At 38.1% G+C, this 27,814-nt stretch overlaps 1 protein-coding gene across 2 annotated transcripts; it reads left to right on the top strand.

The window, feature by feature from the left end:
* Window positions 1-44: 44 nt before the first annotated feature.
* Window positions 45-27,814, top strand: PCGF6 (polycomb group ring finger 6). 2 transcript variants are annotated; one of them, XM_059820838.1, is made up of 10 exons: window positions 45-335; window positions 1,664-1,763; window positions 3,166-3,262; window positions 3,855-3,910; window positions 4,706-4,765; window positions 5,378-5,486; window positions 9,437-9,464; window positions 12,722-12,820; window positions 19,119-19,205; window positions 26,192-27,814. In XM_059820838.1, exons 1-10 carry the CDS (start codon window positions 48-50, stop codon window positions 26,246-26,248), a joined length of 981 nt encoding a protein of 326 aa, XP_059676821.1. In that variant the 5' UTR covers window positions 45-47; the 3' UTR covers window positions 26,249-27,814. The 2 variants fall into 2 exon arrangements, with proteins under 2 accessions (XP_059676821.1, XP_059676820.1); XM_059820837.1 differs by lacking the exons at window positions 9,437-9,464; window positions 26,192-27,814 and having other exon boundaries at window positions 48-335; window positions 19,119-19,157.

The raw sequence follows: 27,814 nt of genomic DNA, 5'->3' as shown, positions 1-27,814 counted from the left end.
GCGGACGGTCCCGCGTTTGCCCCGGTCCCCGCCCCCCACCCCGAGCCATGGACATGGAGGTGGACGTTGGCTCTGTGGTTTCGGGGCTGTCGGGCGGGGACGGAGCAGGCGCGGGCCCGGCCGATGAGGACCAGGAGATGGAGGGGGCTCCCAGCTGTTCGGGGTCGCGCTCCCTCCCCTTCGAGTTCGAGCGGAGCCGCTCGGAGTCCAGCGGCGATGAGGACGACGACGAAGATGACGAGGAAGAGGAGATGGAGGAAGAGGAGCTCGAGGGGGACCCCGCGGCTCGGTTCGGGACGGACGACGGGGAGCTCGACTCGGACGACGACCGGGAGGTAAAGGCGGGGGGGCGGGGAACGTCCTCCGAGGCGAGGGCTCGCTCCGGCTGCCACCGGCGCACCGGCTCCGTCGCGCGCCAGGCCCCGCTCCCGGCGTGCCCCGCGCCGCCGGGGGGCGCGTGCGGCTCGAGGTGGGGCCGCGCGCTCCTCGCCCCCGCAGCGTCTGGGCGGCTGAGGCGTGTGGCGGGGCCGGTATGGCGGGGGTGGCCTGCACCGAGCGGCCCGCGGGCTCCAGCGCGGAACAGGGCACCGTGGGGCAGCTGTGAGGAGAGGGCGGGGGTGTGAGTGCGAGGAGGGCACGAGGTGGCGGGGTGGGCAGCCTGCCCTGCTGTGGGGAGGCTGCTGGGTGTGAAACGCGGCGTCTCCAGGTGAGACCTGGCTTCTGCTGAAGTCCGGTTGTCAGGCAGGTCCTGTAAGCAGTGGACTTCAACTTCCATGCTTTTGGGGACTTCTGAAAACTTGCAGGTGTGACTCTGGAGCCCTGCTTAGGCAATGTAAGCTGTATGGTAATAGGCTTTTTATTATTACCCAAGTTCATTTTATCTGTCTCATTTAAATTAAACCCTTACAAACTCTTGGCGTAGCTGAGAGGGTCATAAATGGGGGCATGTGGGCGAAATGAATGGTGTTCATTGAGGGGAAGAAAGCCCCTTAGTCTGGCTTTGAGACTCGAGGAAACGGAATGTAAAAATCTAATATGTTTCCTTTTTCAGACAGATCTGAGATCATTGGTATAGAAGAAACTTGTTCTTTTTTGAAATAGTAGACTTCTGACAGGAAAATAGTTGTGAAACTGCTTGTAGGCATTCCTGATAAATGTACTTCATAACCAGAACTCAGAGCAGTGAAATTTCAGTCTTTGCTTCCATATGTATTTGTATAATCCTAACTGTGTGTCGAATCAAGAGATGGCACTAGTTATATATCTTGATTGGGGGCCCCAACGCGCTTGCTGAGCATTTTCAAATAATGATATTTGCTACCAGTATCCACTTCAAGCTTGCTGATTATTTCATATTCTGTTAAAGAGTTTATCCAAAAGAACTTTTCCCAAAAGGGTTGTTTATAGTTTGCTTTTCAGATATGATTCATGAAACAAATTGGATTACCATTCACAAAAAGGTCAATTCAGAAGACTAGATGGGAGTATTTAGAAAAGAGCTGTATATGAGGAATGATTGACCTCTTAGAAAAACCCGTTTTTGTAGCATGTTGATCCAGGTTTTTTTCATGGTTTAACACTCTGATACTTTGGAGCCTGCAATCAGGAAATTTCATGGCTTAGCCTGTGTATTCAAACTCTTGCAAACTGTCTTTGTTTGTAGCGTATGATAAACCTCGCAGAGTTGACCCCTTACATCCTGTGTTCCATCTGCAAAGGTTACTTTATTGATGCTACAACTATTACAGAATGTCTCCACACCTGTAAGTATCAGTATTGTCATGCTAAGAGTTTAGTTGCAAATTCAGACAGAAATTAGCTGTTGAGATGTTCTGCCTTCACAAAAATAATTCTCTGTTTAATGTGAATGTGTGTTGTGTTTATTCTGTTCCTTAAGGAAAATATATTTGTGGATATTTTAAGCATCAGCAAATCATGAACTCAATCAATCATGAAGTCAGCTTAGTTTCCCAGGTTAAGAGGGAAGAAGATGTAGGGAAAGATAAAGCCCAAGTAAAACAAAAACAGACCTACTACATACTTCTTGAGGGGTTTTCAAGTAGGCTCTAGGAATTTGAGTATGTAACTGAGAAAAGAAAGTTGAGTGGCGCTGCTCATAATGGACTAGAGAGTTTCCTAAACTGTTGCTGATATGAGCTTGTAAATTCACAAAACTCAGTAAGCGGCTGTCTGGAAATACCAGTTCAGATACAGAAATGATTATATGTACCCATGGAACAGTTAGTCTATAGCCTGATGGATAGAAATAGATGGATAATAAGAACACTGAAATATTTTTTTTGTCTTGCTATTTTTCCTCTCGATTGCTGTGTTGTGTTAACGGTTCCATTGCTAACAGAACTATTTTCTCTCAAAGCTAATAAAACCCTTTCTGTGAAGCTGAATCTTTCAGCCACACCCGCATTCCCACCTGAATCTCGAGAATCTCAACTTCCTAGTCCTTCCACTCGCTAACACTACGTAGAGGGAAATATCTTCTTTTTTTTCTCTCTTTTTTTTTTAATGGGGCACTGCTTGCTAGTTTGATCTATACTGTATAATATTCAGTGCAGTTTGCAGTTTAGGAAAATGCACAGCTGTTGGTAAGGTCAGCATAATGTTGCAAGTGCAACTGTGGTGATCTCTTAGAAGTTTCCTGGAAAAGTTTGATGTGTTCAGGCTGATACAGAGCTGATTTGATAGTAAGTTATTTATTCTAGATATTTCCACTCATTAGCTTTCCTTCCAAATTTTTAAAGTACATGTAAAATACAATGAAAATGGCAGAATTATTATTTTTTACCTTGGTTTTTCTAGTGAAACTGCTTGTAGGGTGTTTTTCAGCAAACTTTTTGTCTGCAGCAGTCAGTATTCTGTTGTCTACCCTTGTTCTGGGTAACACAATTACAACATTGAACACCTACCATCGTGTCAGTTGGATTAGAATTATTCATAGGAATATTCAATCCTAATTGAATATTCAAGAGTGTTGTATCCTGTACAGGCAGAGAGCTGCTGTTTACTTGAGTTTTAAAGTTGAAAGACTTGCTTTGTTTTGTCTGACAAATTTTATTTGAGAAGTCTGGGAGTAATTGCTCTTCTTGCTTAAACAGATGCTATTGTGTAATGGACATGTGACTTTTATGGGGTTTCTTTTCTTTACAGTTTGTAAAAGCTGCATAGTGAGACACTTCTACTATAGCAACAGATGTCCAAAATGCAATATCGTTGTACATCAGACACAGCCCCTCTATAATATCAGGTAATAAGTTTGTCATTTATATAGGTATAATTTTTTTCAAGTTTTGCTGCTTGCTTTTAAATGTTTTGTTTTACAGACTTGTAGTGCTTTCCTATTTCAAATGAAGGAACAGTTACAAGAAACACATTGTGTTCTTTGTTTATGTAAGCTTCATCTCAATAGTGAAGATAAAAATACTCAATTTCTTGTTTTATCTAGTTTGTATCCCTTTCTAGGATTTCTTAACCCCCACCCTCGGTATTTTTTTATGCATTGGCTCAGTGTTACAGGTGATATGAGATCTTAACGATTTTCTTTGATTTCCATTTAGACAAAGCTTTATTGGCATGGTATACTTATTAACTCGGAAAATTGAGTTTTAGTTTCTTGAACTGTTCATGAATTCTTGAAGGGTGGTGCTTTTAACCTTACATGGCTGCTTCTGTTGGAGCTCTGCTGTCGGGACAGAAATGTAGGCAGATATGGAGTTGCTGCTCTGTCACTCTTCTTTTTATGTACATCATATTTCAATGGTGTATTTGGCATCTCTGTTACAGAATGGTTTTCATCAAATTGTATTGCACCAAAGATGCTTTTTTTTTCTTTTTGATAGACTGGACCGGCAACTGCAAGACATAGTCTATAAATTAGTTGTCAATTTGGAGGAAAGTAAGTCCCTTTTATTTTATTACCATCTGGAGATTGAAAAGACTGAACAGAAAACAGAGTCATTCAAAGACCCGGTTCTACTCTGGGGCCTTTAAAATAGTTTTGTAACGTTTGATTATAAATCTTAATGAGTTAGCTGTGCCAACTGGTATCTTTCTGGCTGCTAAAAGCTGTTTGGGTAGCAGTATGTACCCTATCTCATGAAACACAGGTGTCACCGCATCCAGATAAACATCCAGATAATATTTCATAATCATGCCTCATGTTTTTGTGTAAGTACAGAAAATATCATTCCATCTAATAAGTTCACTTGCCTCAGTTGAAAAAAAAGTTGCTAAGATTGATTCTCTCAAATGCTTTTATTTTTTCCTGACTGCCACATATATTTTTCTGATTTTAGGTGTATTCACTGTCACATGTCATTTACTTTGAACTTGGAGAGCCAGTGAATCTGCATGGTCCACCTGGGTAGACTGGGTGAAATATACACATCTAGCAGATATATATGGACTATAGATGGTATAAGAACAGAGTCATGACAGCCAGAAGGATACTAGCTTTTACAGCTATTTCAGTATGATTTATGGCCAGTTTCCCTGATTTCTTCCCAGTTTTTACTAACAAACTTTTAGTCCGGGTATTTTAAGTGTCCCAGCCTCGTATGGAATGCTAGTGATGGTGAAGGTCTGTAGGAACTTGCAAAGTTTTTACTGTTCTGACCATTGGAAACTATATGGATATTCTCAGCATCTGAAATAACATTCCAATCTGTTCTGTATTATGGGTTTTTTTCAGGAGAGAAAAAACAAATGCATGACTTCTATAAAGAAAGAGGATTAGAAGTGCCCAAACCAGGTGAGCTATAATCTCTTTAGAGGACACTGTTAAGGAAATATTTACTATACCATTTATTCTTAAGGGCTTTTCTTGAAATATTAGCTCACAACTGAAGAAGATACGCAGTATTGGAAATACGGGATTCTTGGTTGTCTGCTAACTGTGACAAGTCACAGTTATTAAATTACAAAACCAGAAGATGGATCTGGCAGCACTTAAACCCAGATCGTGGTTGGATTTTTTTTAAAACAGATTATATTTTGCCTACAACCAGGAAATATACATAAAATGTGTGTTAATTTTATTTTCTGGCCCTTAATAAATAATAGATGTTACAAAGGTGTAAAAATAAGAACTTCAAAGTCTGTTGACAGATGAGGGATTATTCTAATTATTTTTTGTCTTATCAAATAAACAGCTCTTTGGAGAGGTGCCACGCTGAAAGCTAATAAAATGCTGGTTCAGATACACAGCATGAAATGTATAAAGAGCTGTTTTAGTCATTTAAAAATAGGATTAATTGCATGGGCTTTTTCTCCTTATGAGCTCATCTGTTTTGCTTGGTGCATAGTAGTGTCTCATGCTTTTATTTCAAGTTGTGTTTGCATTTTGGCTATTTGAATATTTTAGCTGTCCCACAGCCAGTTCCAGTGAGCAGAGGAAGACCTCGAAAAGTTCTGGGCTCCATGTTCCGTATCCCACCAGAACTTGATATCTCCATACTCCTGGAGTTCATTGGGTGAGTTTTGGGCAAACGTAAGAGGCAAGTGCCTGACATGAGGGTGCTGCTTGTGTGTGTTGGACAGTTACTGGCTCTTAGTTTTCATTGAATGTGCATTTCCTCCATCTCAAATAGCAATGGGGAGCTAGCTGGTTTTAACTTACAGTACAGTAGTGACAGCCAACTATGTGTAGCTAGATGATGCCCATAATTAAATGTGTAAAATTTTCCTATGAAAACAGCTTCCTAAAAAGTGTAGGTTTAAAACTTACATATGTTTATTTTATTTTTAACAAAGTAGTGTATTCTCAGTAAACTGAATGATGAAATACCTGTCTCTGACACTTCCTTAATCCCTGTAGGTGGCAGTACCATTAATGCTGACTATGCCAGGACTTGCTCATGTAACTTGGGGACTGCAACTACAACCTGTGCAGCAAGAGTAGTGTTCCTCTAAGTGTTATAGGTGGGGGTAATAATGTGCTTGTTAAGCTGTTAAGTCTACTGTTAAGTTTGCCTGTCAGTTTCCCAGACTTTAATGAATTATGTATCCACAGTCACCTTTAGCCATGGATTGTGGGGGGAAAATCCAGCCCAAACACTTGAGTTCCTTTCAGGAACACAAGAAGGAGAAATTGTATTGCTTTGGTCATGTGCAGGTTTATATGTTAGTGATTCAGAGTGGGTAATTGAGAAAAGATTGAAAGCTGTAACTACTCTGCTAGCACCACACAGTGCAGAACTTCAGTTGGGGGGGGAAGCAGCTTGACTCCCATGCAACTCTTGCCTCTCTACCCAGATTGTGCCTGCTTTTAGCCTGACTTTGTCTGAACAAAATGTTCAGAGAACTCCAATACGTAATCACAGCAAACTGTCACACAAGTGATGTAACATCAGGCCCTCAGAAATGGCGAAATTCTAGCAGCAAAGCATACCATCTTGATTCAACCTCACTCTTTGTAGACATTATGTCCTTGTCTTTTTATATGTTACGTCCAGTGTCTTCCCTGTGTCTCACTTTATTCAGAGTACGGAACAAATTTCCTCCGTGGGTAGATTTTGGTCAGGTAGGTGGTGGTCTGTGGGGTTTTTTTGTTTTGTTGGCTTTATTTTTGTGTTGCCCATCACATGGCTTCTTTATTTCTTTAAACGGATGAGGAGTGGGACTGCAGGAAGAAAAGAGAAGGTCTTAGAGCTAAACCTCTAGGGAACAATACCTGACTGTGCTATAGAATGTCCTTGTGAATCCACGTACCTGACTTAATTTCAGTGTTCTTTTTCTCTATGCCTGAATTGCAGAAGTGCTGAATGCTCACAAGCACAGCCGAAAGCAGTGGGAGTCATGACTAGAACTGTAGTATCAAGTGTTCTGCAGACAAATCCAATCTTGGATGTCCCAAATTGGGCACTTGCAGTTCTTGGTTACCTTTCAACAGTCTGTCTCCGGTTCCTCTTTTTAAACAAGGTATTATACTGCCATTCTGCTGAGTAGGATGGTATGGAAATATATTCATGTGTTGAAGAAATGAGACCGAGGAAATTAATGCTTTTGCATTAAGAGCAGGTTTGTCATAAGAAAAGCCAAGAGCCACATGTTGAACAGGAAAGGAAGGCAAAGACATTATATAGCTGTTCAGCCTGTGACCATTGTGTATTGTACACTTGAAGCTTAATTTAAATATAGTTTTTAATTGTACTTATAAAGGCTTTTTTTCCCTTTAATGAATGTGGTATAAAACACGTGATGTAATTAGGATAGGGTCCCAGTGACCTGGTGCATAGGCACGCTTTTTACCCCATTGGGTAAAATACGATTAAATGGATAAATACAGACATAAGGTAAAATTCTTTGACTAAAGTCTCAGTAGAAAAGAGTACATATAATGCTATTAACCCTACATTTATGTTGGGTTAGGAATGTTAGGAAAATATGCTTTATTGCCTTGGCTGTGACTGTATCTCATTAAGAAAGGAGTTTGAAGGACGCTTGTTCTGGCACCCGCGATGGGTACCAGCCACTGCTGTGCTGGCCCAGCAGGTGGCAGAGGGAGCATACGGAGTGAAGGGGCATGGGCGCATGCTTTTATACCAACAGCCCTGCGTCTTTCTCAATGATAATTTCGGCATAAAACGACTTTAAAAATGGGAATTTGATTCCAGTTCCAAGGGTGTCCGTTTCAGTTTGGAACACTTGGTGACTCTATAGGAAAGCTTCCTTAGATTGTCTTGAGTGCAGCATCACATGCAGTTTGAACTCATTGTATTGAAAGTACTTTGGTTTAGATCTCCACTGTGAAAGTCTCCTGGTTACTAGGCCCCCCTCCCCTTCCCTGCCCCAGCTGCATGATTCTCAGCAGGTACATTTTTCTTTTTTCAGAGCAAGAGGAAGATGTCAGGCAACTTAGACCTCAAAACTAGTAAACATGTATCTGCCTGTCTGTGAAACAAAATGACTCTTGAATCTGTGTTGTTGTATTTGTTTTTCTGGTAGTTTTATTTCAAGCTTCCATTCCAGTGTTGGCAGCAAAGCAGGTAATACTGTGCAAATACCATCTATACTATGTGAAATTGTCCACTGTGTTTTTGTTACTTGTATGGAGGGAAGCACAGAATGTTTCTAACAAAAAAAGGATGATGGCTTAACAGTATCTACGTTGCAATTTATTTTAGTGACTTTTTAACCTTTGATCTTCTTATACTTTATATGTTTAAGGGTTAATATGTTTTTTCCCTTCAAAGGTCAAAATCAAAGAGCTTTTCTTGGTGATGAGAGATTAAGAAAGCTCTTTGGATAACGAAAACTTGGAGTAGATTGGACCAGCCAGCAGAAATTGTTACTTTGAAAGTCTGACTGTCTTTAGAGTATATTATCTAGTTTCCTGTGGCTGTGGAACTGTATCAAAGAAAATGACAGCTGTAGTGGAAAAGCTTTTCTATGTTTGTTTCTTAGTAACTTTAAATTCCATTTCAGTGGCAGAATTTGATGATAGTTCTACTTAACTCTGTCTGATACCTGGTATGTATTTAGAGGCAGAGATACTCAATTACAGTAACTTGAAGTGCCATGCTAGTGTGTGGTCTGCACAAGCATTACAAATACATTTGTTTGCTATATCATATGGTTAGTAGAAGTATAGTTGATTTATAGTGGTTTGATTTTTTGCCCTCTCCAGTGCAATGTAATACTGCATTTTTTTCCTCTCTCATATGTACATACTTACTAATGCAATGCAAGAATAGTGAAATGTCATGAATTGAGCTTAACTAATTGAGAAATTTATACATTGCACTACAAGATGGAGTGTGAAGTGTAGATGATCAGTAGTAGATCACATGCTCAGAGTGTGCAAATCAATGAACCTCTGTTGAAGCCAGCTGGGAATTTGGTCATTTGCCACCTTTGTGTGTATTTCACCTTCCAGAGAAACACCTGCTGCTTTCCTGAGTTCCTAGATAGCATTAGTATTAATCTTGTGATATAAATAGTCTGGAAGGCCAACAACTGGCCCAGAAAGTCTCTTCAGTTGTTGGGCATGTTCTGTCAGCAACTTCTTAGGTACTGTCTGTTCAAGTTCCAAATACCAAGGATGATTAAGTACGGATGTTTAAACAGCATTAATATTACAACCTATTCCTGTGAAAATGAATGTTATATTGTGTTTTAAAATGACTTTAGGCTGTGTTGGTTTTTTCCATTTTGTGTAGACAAACCTTGAAGTCATAAATAGCTGAATTCACAAGAAAAATGGAGTACCAAAATAAAGGGTAGGAGAAAAAGATATATAAGTTCAGTCTAATATTATTTCATGTATTAGAGTTTAATGAAAGGAAGAGCCTGATTCAGAAAATAAGCCTAATATGCCAGACCACTAAATCAGTAAGTCACTATTATAGTAAAGAGCTTGAGGGTGCTAATAACTGTTAACCTTAGTAATATTGATTGTGTTTACTCTTCTCTTGTTTTTCAGAGCTAACGAAGGCACAAGGAATTTTAAGGTGCAGATGTGATTTGAATTTTTCTCTTACTATTTACTTCAGAAATATGTATAACCTGAATGTATTTAATGTAGTTTGTCTTTCTCACAGAGTGCAGCCTGAACTTTCATCAGCATAGTAATAACCAACCTTGGATTACAGAGTGCTTTCAAACCTATTATTGTATAGCATCACAGAATAGGAAAAAAATGCTTCTGAGGCTACATAATTAAAGTTTTGGTGGGAGAATGGGAATAATACTGATGAAATTTCACCTAGTGATTCTAGTTTGTTATTCTTGCATCTCTCTCCAAAAGGTGCACTACTATGACTTTTACTGGAATCCTAAACAAAGGTGTAGACATTGTCTACAATACTGTTTTTTGAAGAAGATTCTCTAATTGTAGTGGAAAGCTTGCACAGGTTATTCAGATGAAGCGTAGCCTGAGGTATAAAAATAGTATAATAAATTGCCATGTGTTTAAACATTAAAAAAAAACCCCTAATTGTCTAGATGGCACAATACGCTTCTTTAGCCAGAAGAAAGCTTGTTCTTTTCTCTATCCCTTCACTAGCAGTGTTTATTGCCTGAACAGTGGCTGTTCTGCTAAACAAGAAATAGTGTTCCCGATCCTTGCTAAAGAATATGGCTCCTCTTCCAATACAGATCCTCTTACTGAGCTGCTTTGGTACAAATTCACAGAGGAACTGCACGTTGTTTGCTGCCTTCATGATTTCATATGCTGTAGTTAGAGATGCTCAGTGTGTGTCATTCCACTATTTTGGCTAAACATTTAGAAAACAAGACTCTATTCAAGGGCAAGAAGGAGATGTAATTTAAAATTACGCAGTATGCGTTGTATTTAATCTTTCATTGTATTGGAATCGTAGGACTCAAAAGATGGAATGATGCAGAATAACAGGATATAAGAGACCCTTAACTGGTACAGTTAGCAGGAAAATTTTACTGTTGAAGAATTTGAGAAAGAAGTGTGTTAGTAAGTTAAATATGAATTGTCCTGACTGTACCATTTTACTAATTTCCTTCATGTTTTCAGCTGAGTTGATTTCTAATCAATATATTTTCGGGCACAAATCTGAACTGTTAGATTTGACTGCAGCTATTCATACTATTTTTAATAGTAATTACATTTGTTACGGCAGAGCTTAGGAGGCAATTTCAATCTTTCAAATACAGAATAAGAATTTTCACAAAGAATTGAAATGTGAGTATAGTTTTGTTAAAAAAAAAAAAAAAATCTGTAGAAGGGGGGCAATGTTCCTGAAAATCTCTGCAGTCAGTTTTCTTCATCTGTTACACCCCCACAGCTACCCAGCATTTTTTCTTCTTTTTACCCTTACATTTCATGCAATTTTTTTCATCGTTGTGCCCTTGTATCACCGCCCATCCTTCCTGTCTCATATTTGCCCTTCTTTCTGCTTTGTTTTTTATCCTGTTCATTTTGGGCCACACAAGAATGACTGTAGAGCAGTTCAACCATTTACATGTTGTAATATTCCAATTTGTGTCAGACACTTACTTCCTCTCAAACATACCATTCCAATGTGAGTAATTTTGCCTTTTAAAAAAGATACTTGGTTCAAACATCATTAAGGAGTATTTGTGATTCAGGGAAGGGATTTTTGTGTGTGTGTTTTTGGTTTTTTTTCTCTTTTAAGCCATAAATATTCCTGCTCACTTTAACTCTAGTGTTCTGAGGATGTTGAAGATGAAAGGCTGCCCACCATTACTCACAGTGAATAGTTCTGTGCTGCAAATAATCCTACTATCCATAGACTAAAGTGCCACTCAGCTTATGTGCATATTTAGACTTCTGTATCATCTGTGTGAGTTTTAAGAAATACTACATCTTTTAACTGGTATTTTTCTACAGCATTTTCAAATTCCTTGCTGTATCTTAACCCCCCCACTTCACTCTATCTCTTCTTCCTTTCTATCCTCATTTTCTTCACTATGCTTTCTATCTTCATGCTTTTTTATTCCACTTCGTGACCAAGAGGTTTACTCATCAACCTTCCAAATCCTCTTTCATATCCACTTCTCACAAAACATATCCTGATCCATTTTTAGCATTGCTCTGTCTTCAATTACTTGTTTATCTGTCTCATTTTTCTGAACTAGATGTTGAACTTCATATATGAAGGGTTTTTTAAGTGTGAATGGGGGGGGATAGAAAGAGGTTACAAGGTCCATGGCCATAAACTGTGATTTATACATGCAGCAAGAATAAATTCAGCATCATCAAGCTTGCAGCAGCATGGTTCCCTAGATCAGGTCTGACTGTCATTTCTAGCTCTTCTACATGAATAAATCAAACTATTGTTCCAAAACCACAGTTAGCATGGGTACATATTTAAATTCATGATTGAATTCAAGGGTTGTCCATGACCCTCTGACCCTTCTTTCAGATTGAAAGAATATGATGAACCTTGATAGTAAATCACAGCTGTTCAGAAGTCAACGTAAAAATCCAATTAATTGACACAAAAGGTAATCCATTTATCACACTGAGTGCAGTCATCTGCTCTGCCTTTGTGCCTCTTTGCTTAGCCACCCATATCACCAGTCAGCTGTTTAAAATTTTATCCGTAGAAGAGAAACCCATTAAAATTTTCAAGGCTGGCATAACAAATGTCTTGTCATTGCAGTCCTTGCTGTGAAAGTATTTAGAAATTATACAAACCAGACTTGCCCTTGTGTTCTGCATAGCAGTAGATTTTAATTGATTCTGGAATTTCATGGACTATTAAGTTGATTCCAGCCCAAGCCATAATACTTCCAGAATGCTAAAGGACTTAAGCTCCTTGCATTATAAAATGATGTGGTTTAGTTATCTGAATCATGTTTGGTACACAAGCCTGATTTGGGAAAAATAAGGAGACTTTAGGAAATAGTTCATGTGCTTCTGATGAGTAAATGCTTGTGAAGAGCATCTGGGGAGAAGTTCTTAAAATGCTGTGTAACACTAACTTCTGTGCAGAATTAATAGCAAATATCATTCTCCAGTACTTCAGTAGTGAAGTAGGACTGAAATCAGTAGTTGGTTATTTTTAAATGTTGTTTTAAACAGCAGGAGGTTTGAACCTGGAGTCTTAATACGTGTTTAGTCCTTTCCCTGTGAGGAAGTAGATCAGAGAAGGGTCAAAAATTTAAGCTGTCTGCCTCTGTTATTGGGCTTTCACTTGGGTTTGGGGTTTATGAGGGATGATAGCTGAAAATGTACATTGTCTTAAAATCTTACATTTATTCTTTGCAGCCTTTGGAAAAGAAGTTCGTGCGTGTTTCAGGGGAGGCAACAATTGGACACGTGGAGAAATTCCTCAGAAGAAAAATGGATCTGGACCCTACTTGTCAGGTATGCCACTTCTAGTGGCACTTACAAGTTCACTGTGATCAATGTAATGCCTGTGCTTCAGACAGAACATTTCCATTGTTCATTTGAGTCTAGAAGTAATGTTAGGGTTTTTTAAATGCAGTAAGGATTAAAAAATGAAATATTTAAAATGTTGTGATCCGCGAGGAACAACTCTCCAAACTCATTTGCAACATGTTTAAATGTTCATTATAATACTTTATTATTTGTATAGAGTTTCTAAAGTGCCATGTAAGATTTCAGCAGATGAAATTCAAAACCAAAAGATACTGCTGTTTCAAAGATAAAACTGAGTATATAGACAGGAAAGTGTGGGAGGATATGAAGGCAGAGACAGGTAGGAGCTGAATAACTGTAAAATTTAACTCAGTGTTGAAGAAGCAAACAAGGGCTAAGAAAGAATGATGCTGTGGATGGGTGTGTTGAAGTGAAACGTATGAATGCAAATGTAGGCACGTGCCTCCAAATAAGAATTTGAAGGAGCAGAATATGGTACAAAAGAATTTAACTTCATATTTCTCAATAATTTTGATAGGAATTGCATGTCAAAATTAGTTTTCAATTCTTCAATATATTTCAGCAACCATTCAGTTAAGAAGGTGCAGGAGTTCTGTAATGTGTAAACAATTCTTAAAGCTGTAAATTATTGGTAAATCAAGCTGAAGCTGATGTGAATAGGCAAATGGTGGAAGTTAGGTGCTGGCTTTGGAGTTAAGGCTGTGTTTTCATACAGCAGTAACTGTCTGAGACAATACAGCATGACTGTGTGCCTCAGTAATGAGTATTCATGCCACTTACCTTTTCAGTGGTGACAAAGCAAATGAGATATACATTATTCATCATTCTGAGGAAGTAATGTATTTTCATTTACTGGTTTCCTCTCAATGAGAGTCTCTGTAGCTTTCAGGTTGTGGTGACTTGATATTCTGAACAAATGAAAGTATCCTCAAAATGAGGCTAGAGAAAGTTCTTGCATTAATTGAGTTGTTTGTTTGAGGGTGAAGGAATTGTTTTGTTTGTTTGGGTTTTCTTAAGTAGTACATCAGAATCTCTATTTTCAGGAACACTGAGCATCCGTAATGGAAACTGCAGTTACCCATCTTTCAAAATCAAGCTAGGCCTTTGTGTTGAATGTCTTTCAGATTTTGCAATCTTGCCCTCATCTAATAGAGATAACTTGAGAATTTTTCCTCCATTACTTACTTTGTGCTTGGACTTCACCGGACAGGATATGATCCACTGTTTCTGGGTAAATGTTACTGTGTCTCAAAAGCTGATGATTTCATAGACTTCCTTTCTCAAGATGTTGCTTGATGCTGAACCAGTCACTTTTATCTCTGCTAGTATCCAGTTTGCCATTCTGGAGTAAGGCACAATCATTGGCTCGTTCTAATCTCTTGGTCTTTTCTATGTAAGCCCTGCCTGTCTGGAGGAAATGTTAAATCTGCTTTCTTCTACAGTCAGATCCTTTGGCTGCTTTTTTTCCTTTCTTAACTGATCTTCTCCCTCTTTATTTTTTTTCAGCGAGTGTTTTTTTTGGTCACTGGAAACTTGTAGTCGATTTTCATGCCACAAATCATAACTAATTTCTTGATGATACTCAGGCTTATTTTTAAAAGATTAGTGAATTAGAGAAATGAATCGTACCCTGATTTATCATTTCTTTGTCATATGGGGACTTAAGATTAAAGGAGTGTATGTACTAAGCTGTCCCCTTCTCATTGTAGTATGCAGAACTGAAGCTGATGGTTTACTGGTAAACATGCAGAAAACAAAAGAGATGTCAGATATTTCATTGAAGATTAATAAGCCTAATGAATCATGTCTTACTCCAATTTCCCAGGATGGCTAATAGAACAGAAACTGTAAAACAAAATTAGGGAGAACCTGAATATAAATTAGCACAGGCAGAAGAATTTAGGGAAATGGGTTGTAAAGCATATGTGCAAAGAATAGAAATGTAGAGGGTGCTTGGCTGCTTTTTTAGTTTGCTGTAGAAATTCGGAAGAGAGTTGAGGACTGCAGTGGTACATTTCCTGTAGGCTTCCCCAAAGTATGTTAAACAAGAAATAGATACTAACTTAGGGCAACAAGCTTTTCTTTTTGATATTACTTCTTCAGTCTTGATTTCTAACTCTCTCCAGTTCTTTACCTAAAGTAATAAATTTTTATATAAAATGTCATCATGAGTTTGCGCTCAACTTGGGACTAGAGTCCAAGAACTAGATTATCTTGGGAAGCTAGGAAATTTCTTTCACAAGCACTCATTTCGGGCACCAGTGAGCTAAAATGTACTGCATTTGCGGTATTTTTTCCCACATTTATCTACAGAAAACTTACTGCCACAGTGTTTAATTGTGCCTTATCTGGGACTTGAAAAGATTTGACTGTAAGGAGGGAACAGAGTCTTCCCTCCTTTCTCTCCTCAGTATATCAATTGCACCCTTGGTTTCATCGCTGAAACTTCCAGTAAGGACGCTACGTGTGGTTATTTTGTGAATGCAATCGGTTCCTACTGAATATCAGCCTAGTTTGGCCGTCTGCAAAAGTGTTGTTTGAGAATGTTTTACTTGTTCCCTGTTACAGCTGATTCAGGGACCAAGTGATAGAAAGTATGTTACCCATTTTCCTGAAGTACTGATTGTACTTGGACCTCTTTGACTTAATTTGTTTGTGTGGAATATTAGCTAATATTTGCCCTTCTTCATTGACCTGCACAAGTGGCTTGGATTGAGGTTAATGAAAATGAAATAAGCCATCTGACTCATGTGCGACAGTATATATAAAAGTCTAAAAAGCAGTTTTGAAGCCACTGCCTTTGGCTTTTTTTCCCTAATGTGAGGCCTCAAATTATTTTCAGACTTCTATATTTGAGTTTGCAAATGGATTATAATTTAAATTTCCTAGTTTATCTGAAAGATTAAGACTTCATTTATTTTTATCTGCTACTTGAGCTGACAGACTGTAGCTTACTCTTTCTGGTGCTTTGTTTTGATCTCTATGCTTTGGGCAATGATCCATTTTCTGTATGTGTTTCTATGTATTTCTAATTACAAGGTCTCTCTTGAATATTCTTGCTGGAATTTGTTGGGGCGGGTTGTGGAAATAATTTTTGAGCAACTGGAATTGCTAGTAATACCTAAGTAGGTGTAATTTAATTTGAGCTAAATACAAGCTATGGTTTTGGGATCCATTAGGTACTTGACTTCGACTTCAGATGCACATCCATATAGTTTGTGTTCTGCTGATGAGTGGGGAGAAAATGAGAAGTTTTCTTTAAAGTGTTACTCCTTTTCAGGTCATCCTGCAGCAGCATTATCCCTTCTTGCTATTCATTCTGTAAGGATGAGAGAGACTGCTGAAAGACTTGTGGCTCAGCTGGTCTGAATGCATTAATGTAGCTTATGGAATGGAAATGTTCCATAATCAGATGTGTGTTCCTGAAAGCGTGTGTAAACTGCAGCCTGAGGAAAGATTGGAAGAAAGTCTGTGCTCATGCAGTATAGTTGTTGATGCAGTTTCTTTATGCCAGTCTTAGACCCTGGAATAGAAGTATCTGGTACCTTTGAAAAATAAGTAGCAGCTAGAGGAAGTGGAAAGCATTGCCAGCTTTTTTAATAACTAGCCCAAATACTCATGTCAATCTCTAAAAATTTTTATTTTCCTTGTCCTTCCCTGGATAGTATGGGTTGGCATAGAAACTATTGATTGAGGTCTACTGCTTTCTGGGCCAAATTCCCCCTTGGGATGAATCTTATGTGGGAAGTCCCTTCCATGAAAGTTTTCCATTTTTATCTCTGTCTGTCTTGGTGAGTATTAATTTATAATTGTCTGGTATTGTGGCTTTTAGAGAAATAGCTCTAATAGCAAACATGCCACCTAATGAAAATAAATGGCATAATGGAAAGGCTCCTTTTTTAGTAAGAATTTTAACAGAAGTGACTGAGTATTCAGCAGCTACACCTTCATGTTTCCTTTCAGCAAAAGGTCAAACTATATTTCCTGCTGTCTCACTAGCTATCAGTACTAGCTGGCTTCAGTTTTACCAGTCAGTTGAAGTTTTAATAAATTCATAGTACTTGTGTTCCGGGTGCTTCTTTTGTAATGGAATATATTAATTCCTGTATGGCACAAGGATTCCTCTGAGACATATTTTGCAACTGACTTTCACACTGAACTGGGAGTTTTTTCATTGTATATTTTATTCTCTTGTCCTTATAGAATGAATCCTAGCGTAACAATTAGCCCGCAGAAACTCAGGCTTTGGTGCTGGAATGAGGAGATTAGGCATTTGGTATTCAGAGCACTCTAATACAGTGAATGTGAAAAACTGTTCTCAGTTTATTAAAAGACATTGGATCTTTTAATGACTACCATTTGAAACTGGAGCAGCAGGATCAACAGTGGGATATTTTCAAACAAGCATTCTGATTCTGTTTTGGAAGATTGTCAGCAGTTGTCACTATGTCTGTTTGCATCCTATATTGGGCAAACAGATTAGATTTTCTGTGTCTGTAGAATATATAAAATGTGTGTATATATGTTTCAGTAGGAGCGGGATTGAGTTTTCAGTGCCTTATGGTATAAAAATTATAAAAGCAAGTTTATAAAGCAAAAGCAATTGAACTCATATATCACTGGAAAGCAAAGCAGACATGTCTGTCTTCCTGCAGTAATAGCTGTAGAGGCTAGAATGCATGGGAAACAGCAGAAGTAACTGTAACCAGCTTTCAAAAAGGAAAAGAAATAAATTTCTTTCAGGTTCTGTGTTAAATACATCAAATGTTGATGTTAAATATAACATGTGTGTATATATGTGGATCAATATCTAATAGATATTTAATGTTATGTACAGATTAGTTTTTACTTGCTGATTTCCTCCTAGAAGCTAAAAGCAGAAGTAATACTAGGCAGTTTACATCTTCTGCACATTAAGATTCAACCTAAGGTGAACGGAGTATTCTACATTGTTCTCATACTACACAGATGGTGAAGTGAAGTAAATTAGCCCTTCTTAAGCCTCTAAGGAGTAGAATTCTTGTGTTCCTGATTCTCAGAACAATGTGGTCTGCCACCATGAGGCATAAATCTTCATAAATCTTTTCATGAAGAACAAGAGAGAAGTAGTGGGTCAGCATGCAGAAGAACATAAATCCAGTGGAATTGAATAGCTGAAGCACAGAGTGCATCTTATAGTGGAAAGTGGCCATATAAGAGAATACGTAATAATATTGCAGTATGCTCCCCAACTACTGCAGTGGCAGATCTTAGACATTTTCCTTGAAGAAAGCTGTGGGATGGCTCATTGTCAATGCTCTTAACTTTAATTTTGAGGTTTCATCATTGTAATTCACAGATGAGAGCCCTCTCATTTCCATATCTAGAAATTGCTCGTAATGAACCTGTAACCAGGCTGCAGTTGAGAGAAACAGTACTGTGTTAACTGCTCTAATTTGGAACGTTAGAGACTGAATTTACTGTGCATAATGTAAATCCATAGTAACTTTATAAAGAAGCTTATTTTCATAGTAGTTAAGGCAAGGAATTCAGAATACCTCATTATGATTTCTTTTTTTTTCCTCCCCAAAATTACTGTTTTTGTGGGCAGTTACTTAACAAAAATGCCTCCTCCGGAATTGCAGACAACATTGACAGTTAAGCTGCAGTAGAGGACATTGCTTAGAGTTGCTCAGTATGCCCTTCACTTGCATCACAGAAGTATTGGTTGCGTTTTGAAGGAGGACTGTGTGAAGTAATTGCTGACAGCGGCATACAGTGTACTGTTCTTTTCTATTAAAACACTGCTTCCAAACAGTCATATTAAGCAGACTTATTCACGTGTTTTCTCAGTCAAGATAAGAATGAGGCTAGCAATGGCTCATTTTCTGTCAGTGGCACAAAAAAGTTTCCCTCTTTTGCAACTGATAAATGACTCTATATGTTTGTGGGATCATTTTAATACATTATCTAAATTCCCATTAAATTAATCACAGTTACTACTAAACAGCTTTTTTCAGCGGATGCACCAAACTGGGAGTGAAACAATAAACTGACCTCTCTGTTCCAGAAGTGAGCCCCATGGCAGGGGCATAGGGTGGGAGGCATTAGGGCAGTGCAAGAGTACTATGCAAGCTAAATCCATTTGGACAACATAGGTAAAGATGGCTCTAGTGCCTAACATGCTAGAATTGAACTCTTCTAATCAAATTTAAAGGGCTTAGATACTGTTTTGCTAGTCCGAAGGTAGGTTGAACTTGACCATGTTTGTGTTCTTTCACAGGTAGACATAATATGTGGTGATCACCTGCTAGAACACTACCAGACACTGAGGGAAATTCGTCAAGCCATAGGAGAGAGTGCAGTACAGGTGCGTGTGGCAGCTGGGGCTTTGTTCCAGGTTTTCTGTTTTAAAATAGAAGTCTTCTTTCTTAAGCTATCAGGTAGCACCAACTTTTCTGAAGAAGTCACTTAAAAAATCTCTTCAGCTTATGCAAAATTATTTTTATATTGTAAATAAAGTTGAGAAGTATACCATGTGCTAAGATAGTTTGATGTGCTGGATATGAGGTTTTTGTGGGTGTTTTTTTCTATTCTGAAACAAGTTGTTATCAGTGATAAATTATACCCGCCTTTCTTTCAATTAACATTCCTTGTTTTCCTCCCTGGCGATTCTGTTTCTGCAAGAAATAAAGGGCTGAAGCATCCCAAATAGGGCTAGCCTTGTGACTGGGGTATAAACTTGCTCATAAAAGCACAAACCAAAGATGCAGAGTAATGAATTCAGTTAGTATGCTTGATGCATATTATACGGGACCTGGTCACAGCATGAATGTATAGCCAACTATTTCCTGTTGATAACTTACTGTCTTAAGTGTTGGTGGCTCTGCAAATAAGAAAGCATTTTGTTATTTCCTTGGGAATCTTTTCAAGCATCTTTACAAGCATCTTTATAACAGGAAGGGTCACACCATTTTAGAAGTGCAGCAAAAAGAATGAAGTTGTCTGCCCAGTGCGTAGTAAGATGTAGATGTAAAATCATGATGTATGGCAAACTGTATATTAATCCAAACATGGAAGTCTGATAAGTTAATGTGTAATTTAATACAGTGGGAAGAAATAGGATTGAGATTGGTATTTTATTTGGAAAGCAATCTAAGTAGATGTCAGAAAGGCTAAAATAGTAGCAAATATAATTCTCTTGACTTGTTTGTGCACATACATGTACAGTCTTTCACATTTCAATTTCCTGCTGAGCTCTTTTCATGCTACAAGAGGACTTCTATGTCAGGGGCAGGAAGTGGAAAGCTGATTTCAAGGTATCTTGGACATTGCATCACCTGTACCTGATTCGAGTAACTAGGAGGGATCCCACAGTCAGTGCAGACATAGGTAGCTCATGCTAGTATTGGCAGACATTAAAAATCTTTGAGGCTTGTGGTGTGTACCTCAGTTTCTGCAGTCAAAGAGAATAAATGCTGTACTTGATGTCTTAGCTGTTTATATAACAATATGAAAAACAAATGAAAATGTAACCTAACCCACTTCAGGGAGCAGGGGATAGAAAAGGAGGAAGAGGCACTGGTAACAAATTTGCTTCTGATGTAGTGAGTTCATTGTAAGTAAATGCAGCAATCAACACATAGTGATGGAAGTGCCCTTTACTAAAAGCTTCAGTAAATAGGAGGGAAATTATTTATTTCTCAGTCCAGGGGTATAGTCAAAGGTAAATGCTTTTAGACTTCATCTTACCACAAAAGCTTTTCATGTATGAAAAATGCTCTCAGAGAAGCACTTTAAGGAAAACTGCATCGGTTTCATTTCTTGTCAGAAATGGATCTGCCTGGTTGAAGTTTAGTGTCTTTATTTCTTGTCAGAATTGGGTCTGCCTGATTGATGTTTAGCTGCTGAGTACCAGTCAGCAACTCCACAAAGAGAACAATTGTCTCGGGATACGTTCTCCAGTGATGTTTCAAGTCTCATTATTACAAAATCAGTATGGTAGTGATGAATTATCGCAAGCCTGCTCTCTTGGGCAAACAAACAGAAAAAGATCTTTTCTTTTTGTGAAGTCTTGAGCTTTCATAGTCACTATTGCCAGGGAATTTGAAAGATCAGGTTCATCCTTAATTTTTCTTCATTTTGTTACAAAACCCCTTAGGATGCCAAATAGTTACAGTAGGAATGTTGCAAATAAACCACAGTTGCTTCTTTTTTGATACTGAAGTAATTATGACATTTTCATGTTTTATAGTCTCACGTTACATTATTTTGCAGAAATCAAGAGGATGCATTTCTAGGATTAAAAAACCTTGGAAAATGTTTTAAATAATTATCCAGGAAAAAAAAGATGAATAGGTCAAGTCTAAAAAATAGCAGGGGTTGTTTCTTTTTCACCGAGACCTGAAATTCAATGCGCGGCATAATTGTCCTGGCCCAGTGAGACTACAACTACAGAGGAACATTTGATGGATTTTACATTAAGCTCCAAGGGCATCTTGTGCCATCATAATCTTCCAGCTTTTCCAAAACAGTGTTGTAGCTTGGAATGCCCCTAACAGCTCTCCCTAGGATGCTGAAACCCTTCAAAACTGCTGTTGTCATTTACCAGTTTCTGAGGTTCATTGTAGATGCTTCATACTAAGAAAATAGCTTCAGTAGCTACTTGTGCAATACAAAGTCATTTAAAGGAATAAACATTGGAGTTTTTTTATTTAGATGAGTATAGTCACTGTTAGAGGAGAAAAGTAACTGCTCTTCTGAATCACATTTTTTCACTTGCAAGTTCATTCATGTCAGCAGGTTTTTTTTTGCTGAGAAAAGTGATTTTAAAAATGCAGATAAGTTTCTCTTTGCCAAAGGCGTTAATTTTGACATGCATTCTTTGGCAGCATTTACACTGGAAATTTCTTCCAATGCAACGCAGCATAACATATGTTGTGTGTGATTTATTTTTCTGGGCCATAATCACGGTAATTTTTAGGGGCTTTTACTCCTCCTGAATAGTTCTTAAATGCTCAAGATTGTTTTGTAAAGATTTTGGGTGGTGGGGTTTTTTCCTACTGAGTAGCAGTGTGTAGTGATGCCTTAGAGCCTCAGTAAATTCAAGTCTCCTGTGGGGGCAAGCTAGCAGGGTTTTAGCTGTTCTGAATAACTATGTGCCTGTCCAACAAGTGTGGGAAGATCAACTGTGATCTGATGGTAAAACAAATGTTCCTGAACTGGCCCCATAGTAACCTGTTTGGGTGGCTTTAATTGGAGTAAATAGGCAACTAATTTTAGTCGTTGAATGTAAACAATTAACATGTTAGTTTCTGAGTAGCTGATAGAAGGCTAAAAAAACATTAGGAATAAATCCTGTTTAATCTTGTAGATTTCAAGATATTTTAACATTTCTGAAATCGGGTGTTGGGTTGAATCTTTCTAATTAGCTGGAAATAGAATTTCTAACTCTGTTTAGGGCAAAAACATTAAAAAAAACTGCACAGAATTTATATAAAAAGAAGCAACTTTGCTTAACTTTTAAAACAGTGTAAAACTTGTGGAATTTACAGCAAGGAGAGATCAAAGATACTGATAGAAATTTTTAAAAGGCTCAGTTTTGTTACCAAGCATTGAGATCTGCCTGTAATTAAGAGTTTGATCAAGTAGCTGAGGAAGGAAGCTTGTTATTAACTATATGGGAATATAATTTCTTCCCTGTATTACCTTCCTCCCCTTTGCTGCACAAATGCAATGTGATCCAAGCTGCTAGTTATTTTTACTTGTCTGAAGCTGGCTTCCTCAGAGCTCTGCATCAGTGGTGGATATAATGAGCTCACACATGGGAAAAGCTAAAAAGAGTAGCTTCCTTTATGTCCCTGGCCCTTGGCACAGAGGTCTTGCAGATTATAATGCTCTTTTTGTAACTCTCATCTTATTGTAACCCAATGCCATTGTATTTTTTTGGTCTCTCCTGAGCTAGGCAGTAAGAGCTGTGATCTAACTTAATTACTGTGACCCTCTAGCACACATCTGCTATGAAAGTGTTTTACTCTTTGCTGTGGGGATATTGAATTTGGAAAGTGGGGCACTTTCTGTTGCTGCTGCTCGTATAACATCAAAAGGTATATATTCTGTCTGTCAGTTCCACTCTGAAGTTTGTAGTTGGGTGTAACAGGTGGGATTCTTTCCATTTTTTTAGGTCAGGCTCACAAATGTGTGTGACAAAGAAAAGTGGAGAGTTTTGCTGTAAGAAGGGAGTGTATTTTGTTTTGCTTTTCTTTTGGGCATGTCTGAGTTAGCCTGATTTGAGACTTGTAATAAGCAGTGAGAGCTCATTTTCTTTTTGGATTTCCTTTTAAGAACAGTATCTAGAGAAAGCAGCTGAAAATACATAGAAATGTGTAATACTTAAAAAGTGAATAATTATGGAGTAAGAAGTGCCAGTACTGAGTTAACTCGCAGCTTCTCTTCGTACAGAAGAAATTGCAGTGGTTTTGGCCTTTGGTTTAATAGGGATATTTCCTGAGTAGGTAGTTAATTACTTTAAATGTCCTACTGCCACACGTACCATTTGAAAAGTCATTCATCAAAGAATACATTGTAGCATTTTCTTCTTGCATGAATATTTCTTTCCTTTAAGAAACTCTGCCGTAGAGGAAAACTGGTTTTGACCACAGTTCTCCAAAAAAGAAAGCTTGAATGTGTCTTACTCTCTCTATTGAAGTAACTGACAGGCACAAGGAGTAAGTATATTTTTATGATGGTGTAACAACATACTATGTGCCAAGAGGTTCATAAGTAACTTCATAGTACCTGTTCTACCTAACAAGATGTGAGGACAATCAGGATCTTCTCTATATATATTGCAATAGAGCCATCCCACTTTATCCTAGGCACTGAGTAAGTGAGTTAAAGCTCCTGTCTCCTCCTGTATCTTTTTAGGACTTAACAATGGATTTCTGGTTATTAACAGGATGAGAAGATACAGGAAAGTTAGTGAGCTGGCACTAATAACACAGGAATAAAATAGGTTTTTTTTATTCCTGTCCAGTGAAGTTAAGGTTGATTGGCACCTACCCTACACTAGGCCCTCATTTGTCATTGTAAGCATCCTTTAAACGAAAGTGAAGCTGCATGAAACTCACAGAGCACATTTGCTGTTGTTCTGAAGCTGTTTGTATCACCTGTTCACTTGTAGATGTAGAATTAGGGAACATGTATATTTGCTGTAGCCTGAACATAGTCTCTTCTATAGGTGTTTTAATGTGCTGTCCTTTTTCTCTAACGTGACCCTTCGGGTTGGTTTTGATGGCTCTTAGAAGAGAATACTTTGATCCGATTTTCTCAGTGCCTGCGTTTTAATCCCTTTTTTTGGATCTTCAGTCTTGATCTTATGACTGACATCACCATGTCCAGTGATGCAAAGCATTTGGATTTGATTTCCCTTAGATTTGATTTGTGGATGCCAGAAGTTTGTAGATTCAAAAGCGACAGACCCAAGTTCATGGAATAAAAGTAATCAGAAGACACTTGTTACAAAGTTACTTTGACATAGGCCTTGGGAACTTCCTGGGAAGGGCATTTGAAATTGGAAAATTATATAGGGAGGTAGCATACTTGCCCTTTTCATGTATTTTTATCTAGGCTTTCACCATGGGGCTAGGTAGTCCTTTAGTCTGACCTGGTATGGCCATTCTTAGGACCTTACATTTTAAGTTTGGGGGGTTTTTTTAATTGGCTCCTTTTTTGGTGCCCTCTTTTCCTGACTTAGAATATTAATCTCTTTAAGTAAATGACAAAAAATGTGTAGCCAGAAGCAGAGTCTCAGGTCTTACTAAATGAGCACGTTGGCTAAAATGATCTAAGTATTGCTGTTGCAGATCTGTTCTTCTTCCTTATGAATCTGTTCTCTTTCGCCATCACATTTGGAAACTCCAATAGCTCTTCCACTTTCTTTTTCCTTTGAAAATAACGTACAATAATAACTTTTTTCCCCCCCAGAACAGTAGTTTTGTTTCCAGTGGCACCATTTAGCTGCCAGACAAAGCTTAAAAAAAAAAAATGTTAGAAGAGAGAGTAAAATAATTCTACACAGCAGCAGTTAAGGTGGTTTTCTGATGAAAGAGCTTTGGGGCACTAAAAGCAAAACAAGGCTATTTTTCTAATAAGAGGTCATCTTCCAGACAGAACATGGAAGTGTTGATAGGCACTGTCTGAAAAGAATTCCCAAGGGAAGAAAAAGAGCATGTCATGGAGGCATGGAAAAGCGCATTCTGTCTTCTTGAGTCTTTCTGAGATCAGTTTCTTAATCTTAAATTTCCTCCAATGCAAAATGGCTCAGAAATTTTTTTTTTATAAGTAGTTGAGGCTACACCAACCAGACAAAAGCATTTTTACATGGATAACAAATTATTGTTTACAAAAAAGATACTCTTCCAAAACATTAGACTAATATAGTACTTCCTACTGTTACTGTATTATAATACAGAACCTGTAAAGTGGCGACTGTCTTGTTACTATTTTTTTTAATTAAAAAGATGGATTTTTTTAATGTGCTGGTATACTCCTTCCATGCAGAACTGTGTAATTTCTCTGGAACATATGTTATCTTAGGTCCTGTATGTTAATAGACAAAAACATCAGAAGCAAAATATGGTAGAAGTTCTAACATGTCAGTTGTGATTAATGCAGTTCTATCTTAAAAAGAAAACTTTTATTAAAGCCTGTCCATATAAATAGGTCTAATAGCAACAAATCAGATTCCCAGTGGCTCAATGGTGGAAGCAGACTAAGTGCTAGACCTTTCACCAGCTGTGTGTGAATTAAGTGACATGAGTAAGACTAATGAGTAAGGAAGTGACCTGTGCCACGGGTGAAAAGTTTTCTTACTATGTGGAGCAGTCTCAGAAAAGGAGAAACATGACTTAATAAGCGAATAGATACTTTTTTTTATCCCTTGTATTCATTACTTAATAAATGTGTTGTAGTAGTCTGGGCTCTTTCGGTACAGCTTTTGGCACCACCTTCTAGAACTACTTAATTGATTACTTTTTTTTTCTGCCCCACAGTATCATGTGGAAAGCAGCATGAGTTATAAACGAGAGCCTGTTGTATGAAGATGAGATAATTCCATTAAAACTTTAAAAGCAAAGTATCGGATTTTACCTTTTTTTTAACACCCTTCTCTATCTTAAAGAGCAGAGGAGAATAAAATTATTTGCCTTAATATTTCAAAACTTGTATTCATCACACAGAAGGGACATAGTATAAAACAATGAGTGAGATTGAAGCTGAGGTTCTGCGATGCTGTGACAGAAATGCCTCATGGAGATGAAGTGGTATGATGATGCAGTTTCTTTCTCTTCTCTCTAGGATGGTTTACTTGTACTGCACTATGGCCTGGTAGTATCTCCGCTAACTGTAACTTAGATTGCTAGAATATCAGAAGGCGAAAGAATCCGAGTCATCAAGCTTCTTCACTGCTGTTTTTCACCAAAGAAGGCCATCCTATTTCCTGTGACAGGAAGCAAGTAAAAGGAACCAGCACTAACTGCTGTATGCTTGTAATTTAACATCTGACTTTACCACTGTAAAAAATTACAGCTTCTGTAAGTACAGCTATAGATGTTGCTATGCTTTGTGTTACAAATTACTGTCTTCAAATTTCACTCAGCTCAGGGAATTTAAATGCTCAGAGTAGCTGCATTTTTTTTTACTTTCTAAAACCACAAGATCTCACGGGGTGAACAGCCTTTTTTCCCTCTAAGCTATGAGATTGCTTACTTTCTAAGTGTCTAGCTAGAACAGTGCTCTCAGGGATGATCTTCAGTGGGCAGTATAATCGATTCTGGGGAAGAGACAGTCACTTGCCTAAAAAAAAAAAGCGTACTGTGATCATCTGTCTTCAGATGTGGTTTGGGGAGAGGAAGGGAACTTTAGAAATGCAGACCAAAATGGGTAGAAAATGACGCATCATAAGCATTGTTTTTTGCAAAGTAGCATTAAATTTAGTTGTTTTTCTTGAAGAAAGACAATTTTGTTTGCACTGGAAATACATTTGCTGGTAGTTTGGCTTATACCAAATGGTGGATTATGCATCTCTAGTCTTAATGGAGATGAGCTGGCTGTAAGCTGGTTAAACTATGCATGAAAAAAAAAGTAGCACCTCTTTCTACCTGCTTGCTGTATGTAAAGTAATCACTGTCAGCCTGATTCTGCTGTCATGTAAAATCTGTCAACTGTCTTGACTGGCAGGAGCATAAATCCTTTCACTTCAGCACATATCTTTCTAGCAACAGTGAAGATGGTAGCTTTTTCCACTCTTTCTAATGTGTGTTGGTGCATTGTAGTGGAGACCAGGGTTGAGTAATGTAATACTTGCCTGTTACTGTCAGATTCACAGAGGACATTAGATAACCTTAATTTTAACATATTAAAATACTAGGTTTTGTGACAACTGTGATACTTCAAATTCTGTTCCGTTTAAGATTTCTGTGGTTTCTTGCACAGTACTAAGGACCACAGCTTTGTGTGTCCTGGTCTTGCTGCATACTAGGTCATCAATGTGGGGATTCATGAAAGCTAGTTACACACAAGGCTCCCTCCCTTCCCGCTAATCAGTGTAGGGAAAGCGGGGAGATTCCTTTGTAAGGCATTTCAGAGCACCTAAGTTAGCTCAAATGCACTTGCTCGCTGTCAACCTAAGAGGACTGGCATCCTTTGTCTAAAGAAAGCTTTCATGAATCCTTCCTCAGGTCTTTACAGTAAAAGTTCAGTTTTGTCTGTGAAGATGACACCATAAGAAAAAAAAGTCTTGTTTGAAGTAATTCTTGTGATGCTTCTAAAAAAATGTAACAAAACATTTCTAGCTACAAATTCCTATTTTACCTTTAAAGTTTATATAAAAGTAGTGGTTAGAATGCAGCAGAAAATGAGATTATTTTGTAAACACTTTGTGAGTTGTGTTGATAAGAGATTATATATTGTAACAGTAAA

This window comes from Gavia stellata, chromosome 9 (assembly GCF_030936135.1).
Source record: "Gavia stellata isolate bGavSte3 chromosome 9, bGavSte3.hap2, whole genome shotgun sequence".
In the NCBI taxonomy this organism is placed as follows: Eukaryota; Metazoa; Chordata; class Aves; order Gaviiformes; family Gaviidae; genus Gavia; species Gavia stellata.
Note: the sequence above shows the minus strand (reverse complement) of the source record. Positions and strands in the feature narration are given on the sequence as shown.

What these genes read in the sequence shown, in the direction of transcription:
- PCGF6 (XM_059820838.1), top strand. Translation starts at nt 48, where the DNA reads ATGGACATGGAGGTGGACGTTGGCTCTGTGGTTTCGGGGCTGTCGGGC. An exon ending in TACAGAATGTCTCCACACCT is followed by an intron (nt 1,764 to 3,165) that starts GTAAGTATCAGT and finishes TTTTCTTTACAG; the next exon opens with TTTGTAAAAGCTGCATAGTG. An exon ending in AAGGCACAAGGAATTTTAAG is followed by an intron (nt 9,465 to 12,721) that starts GTGCAGATGTGA and finishes TATTCTTTGCAG; the next exon opens with CCTTTGGAAAAGAAGTTCGT.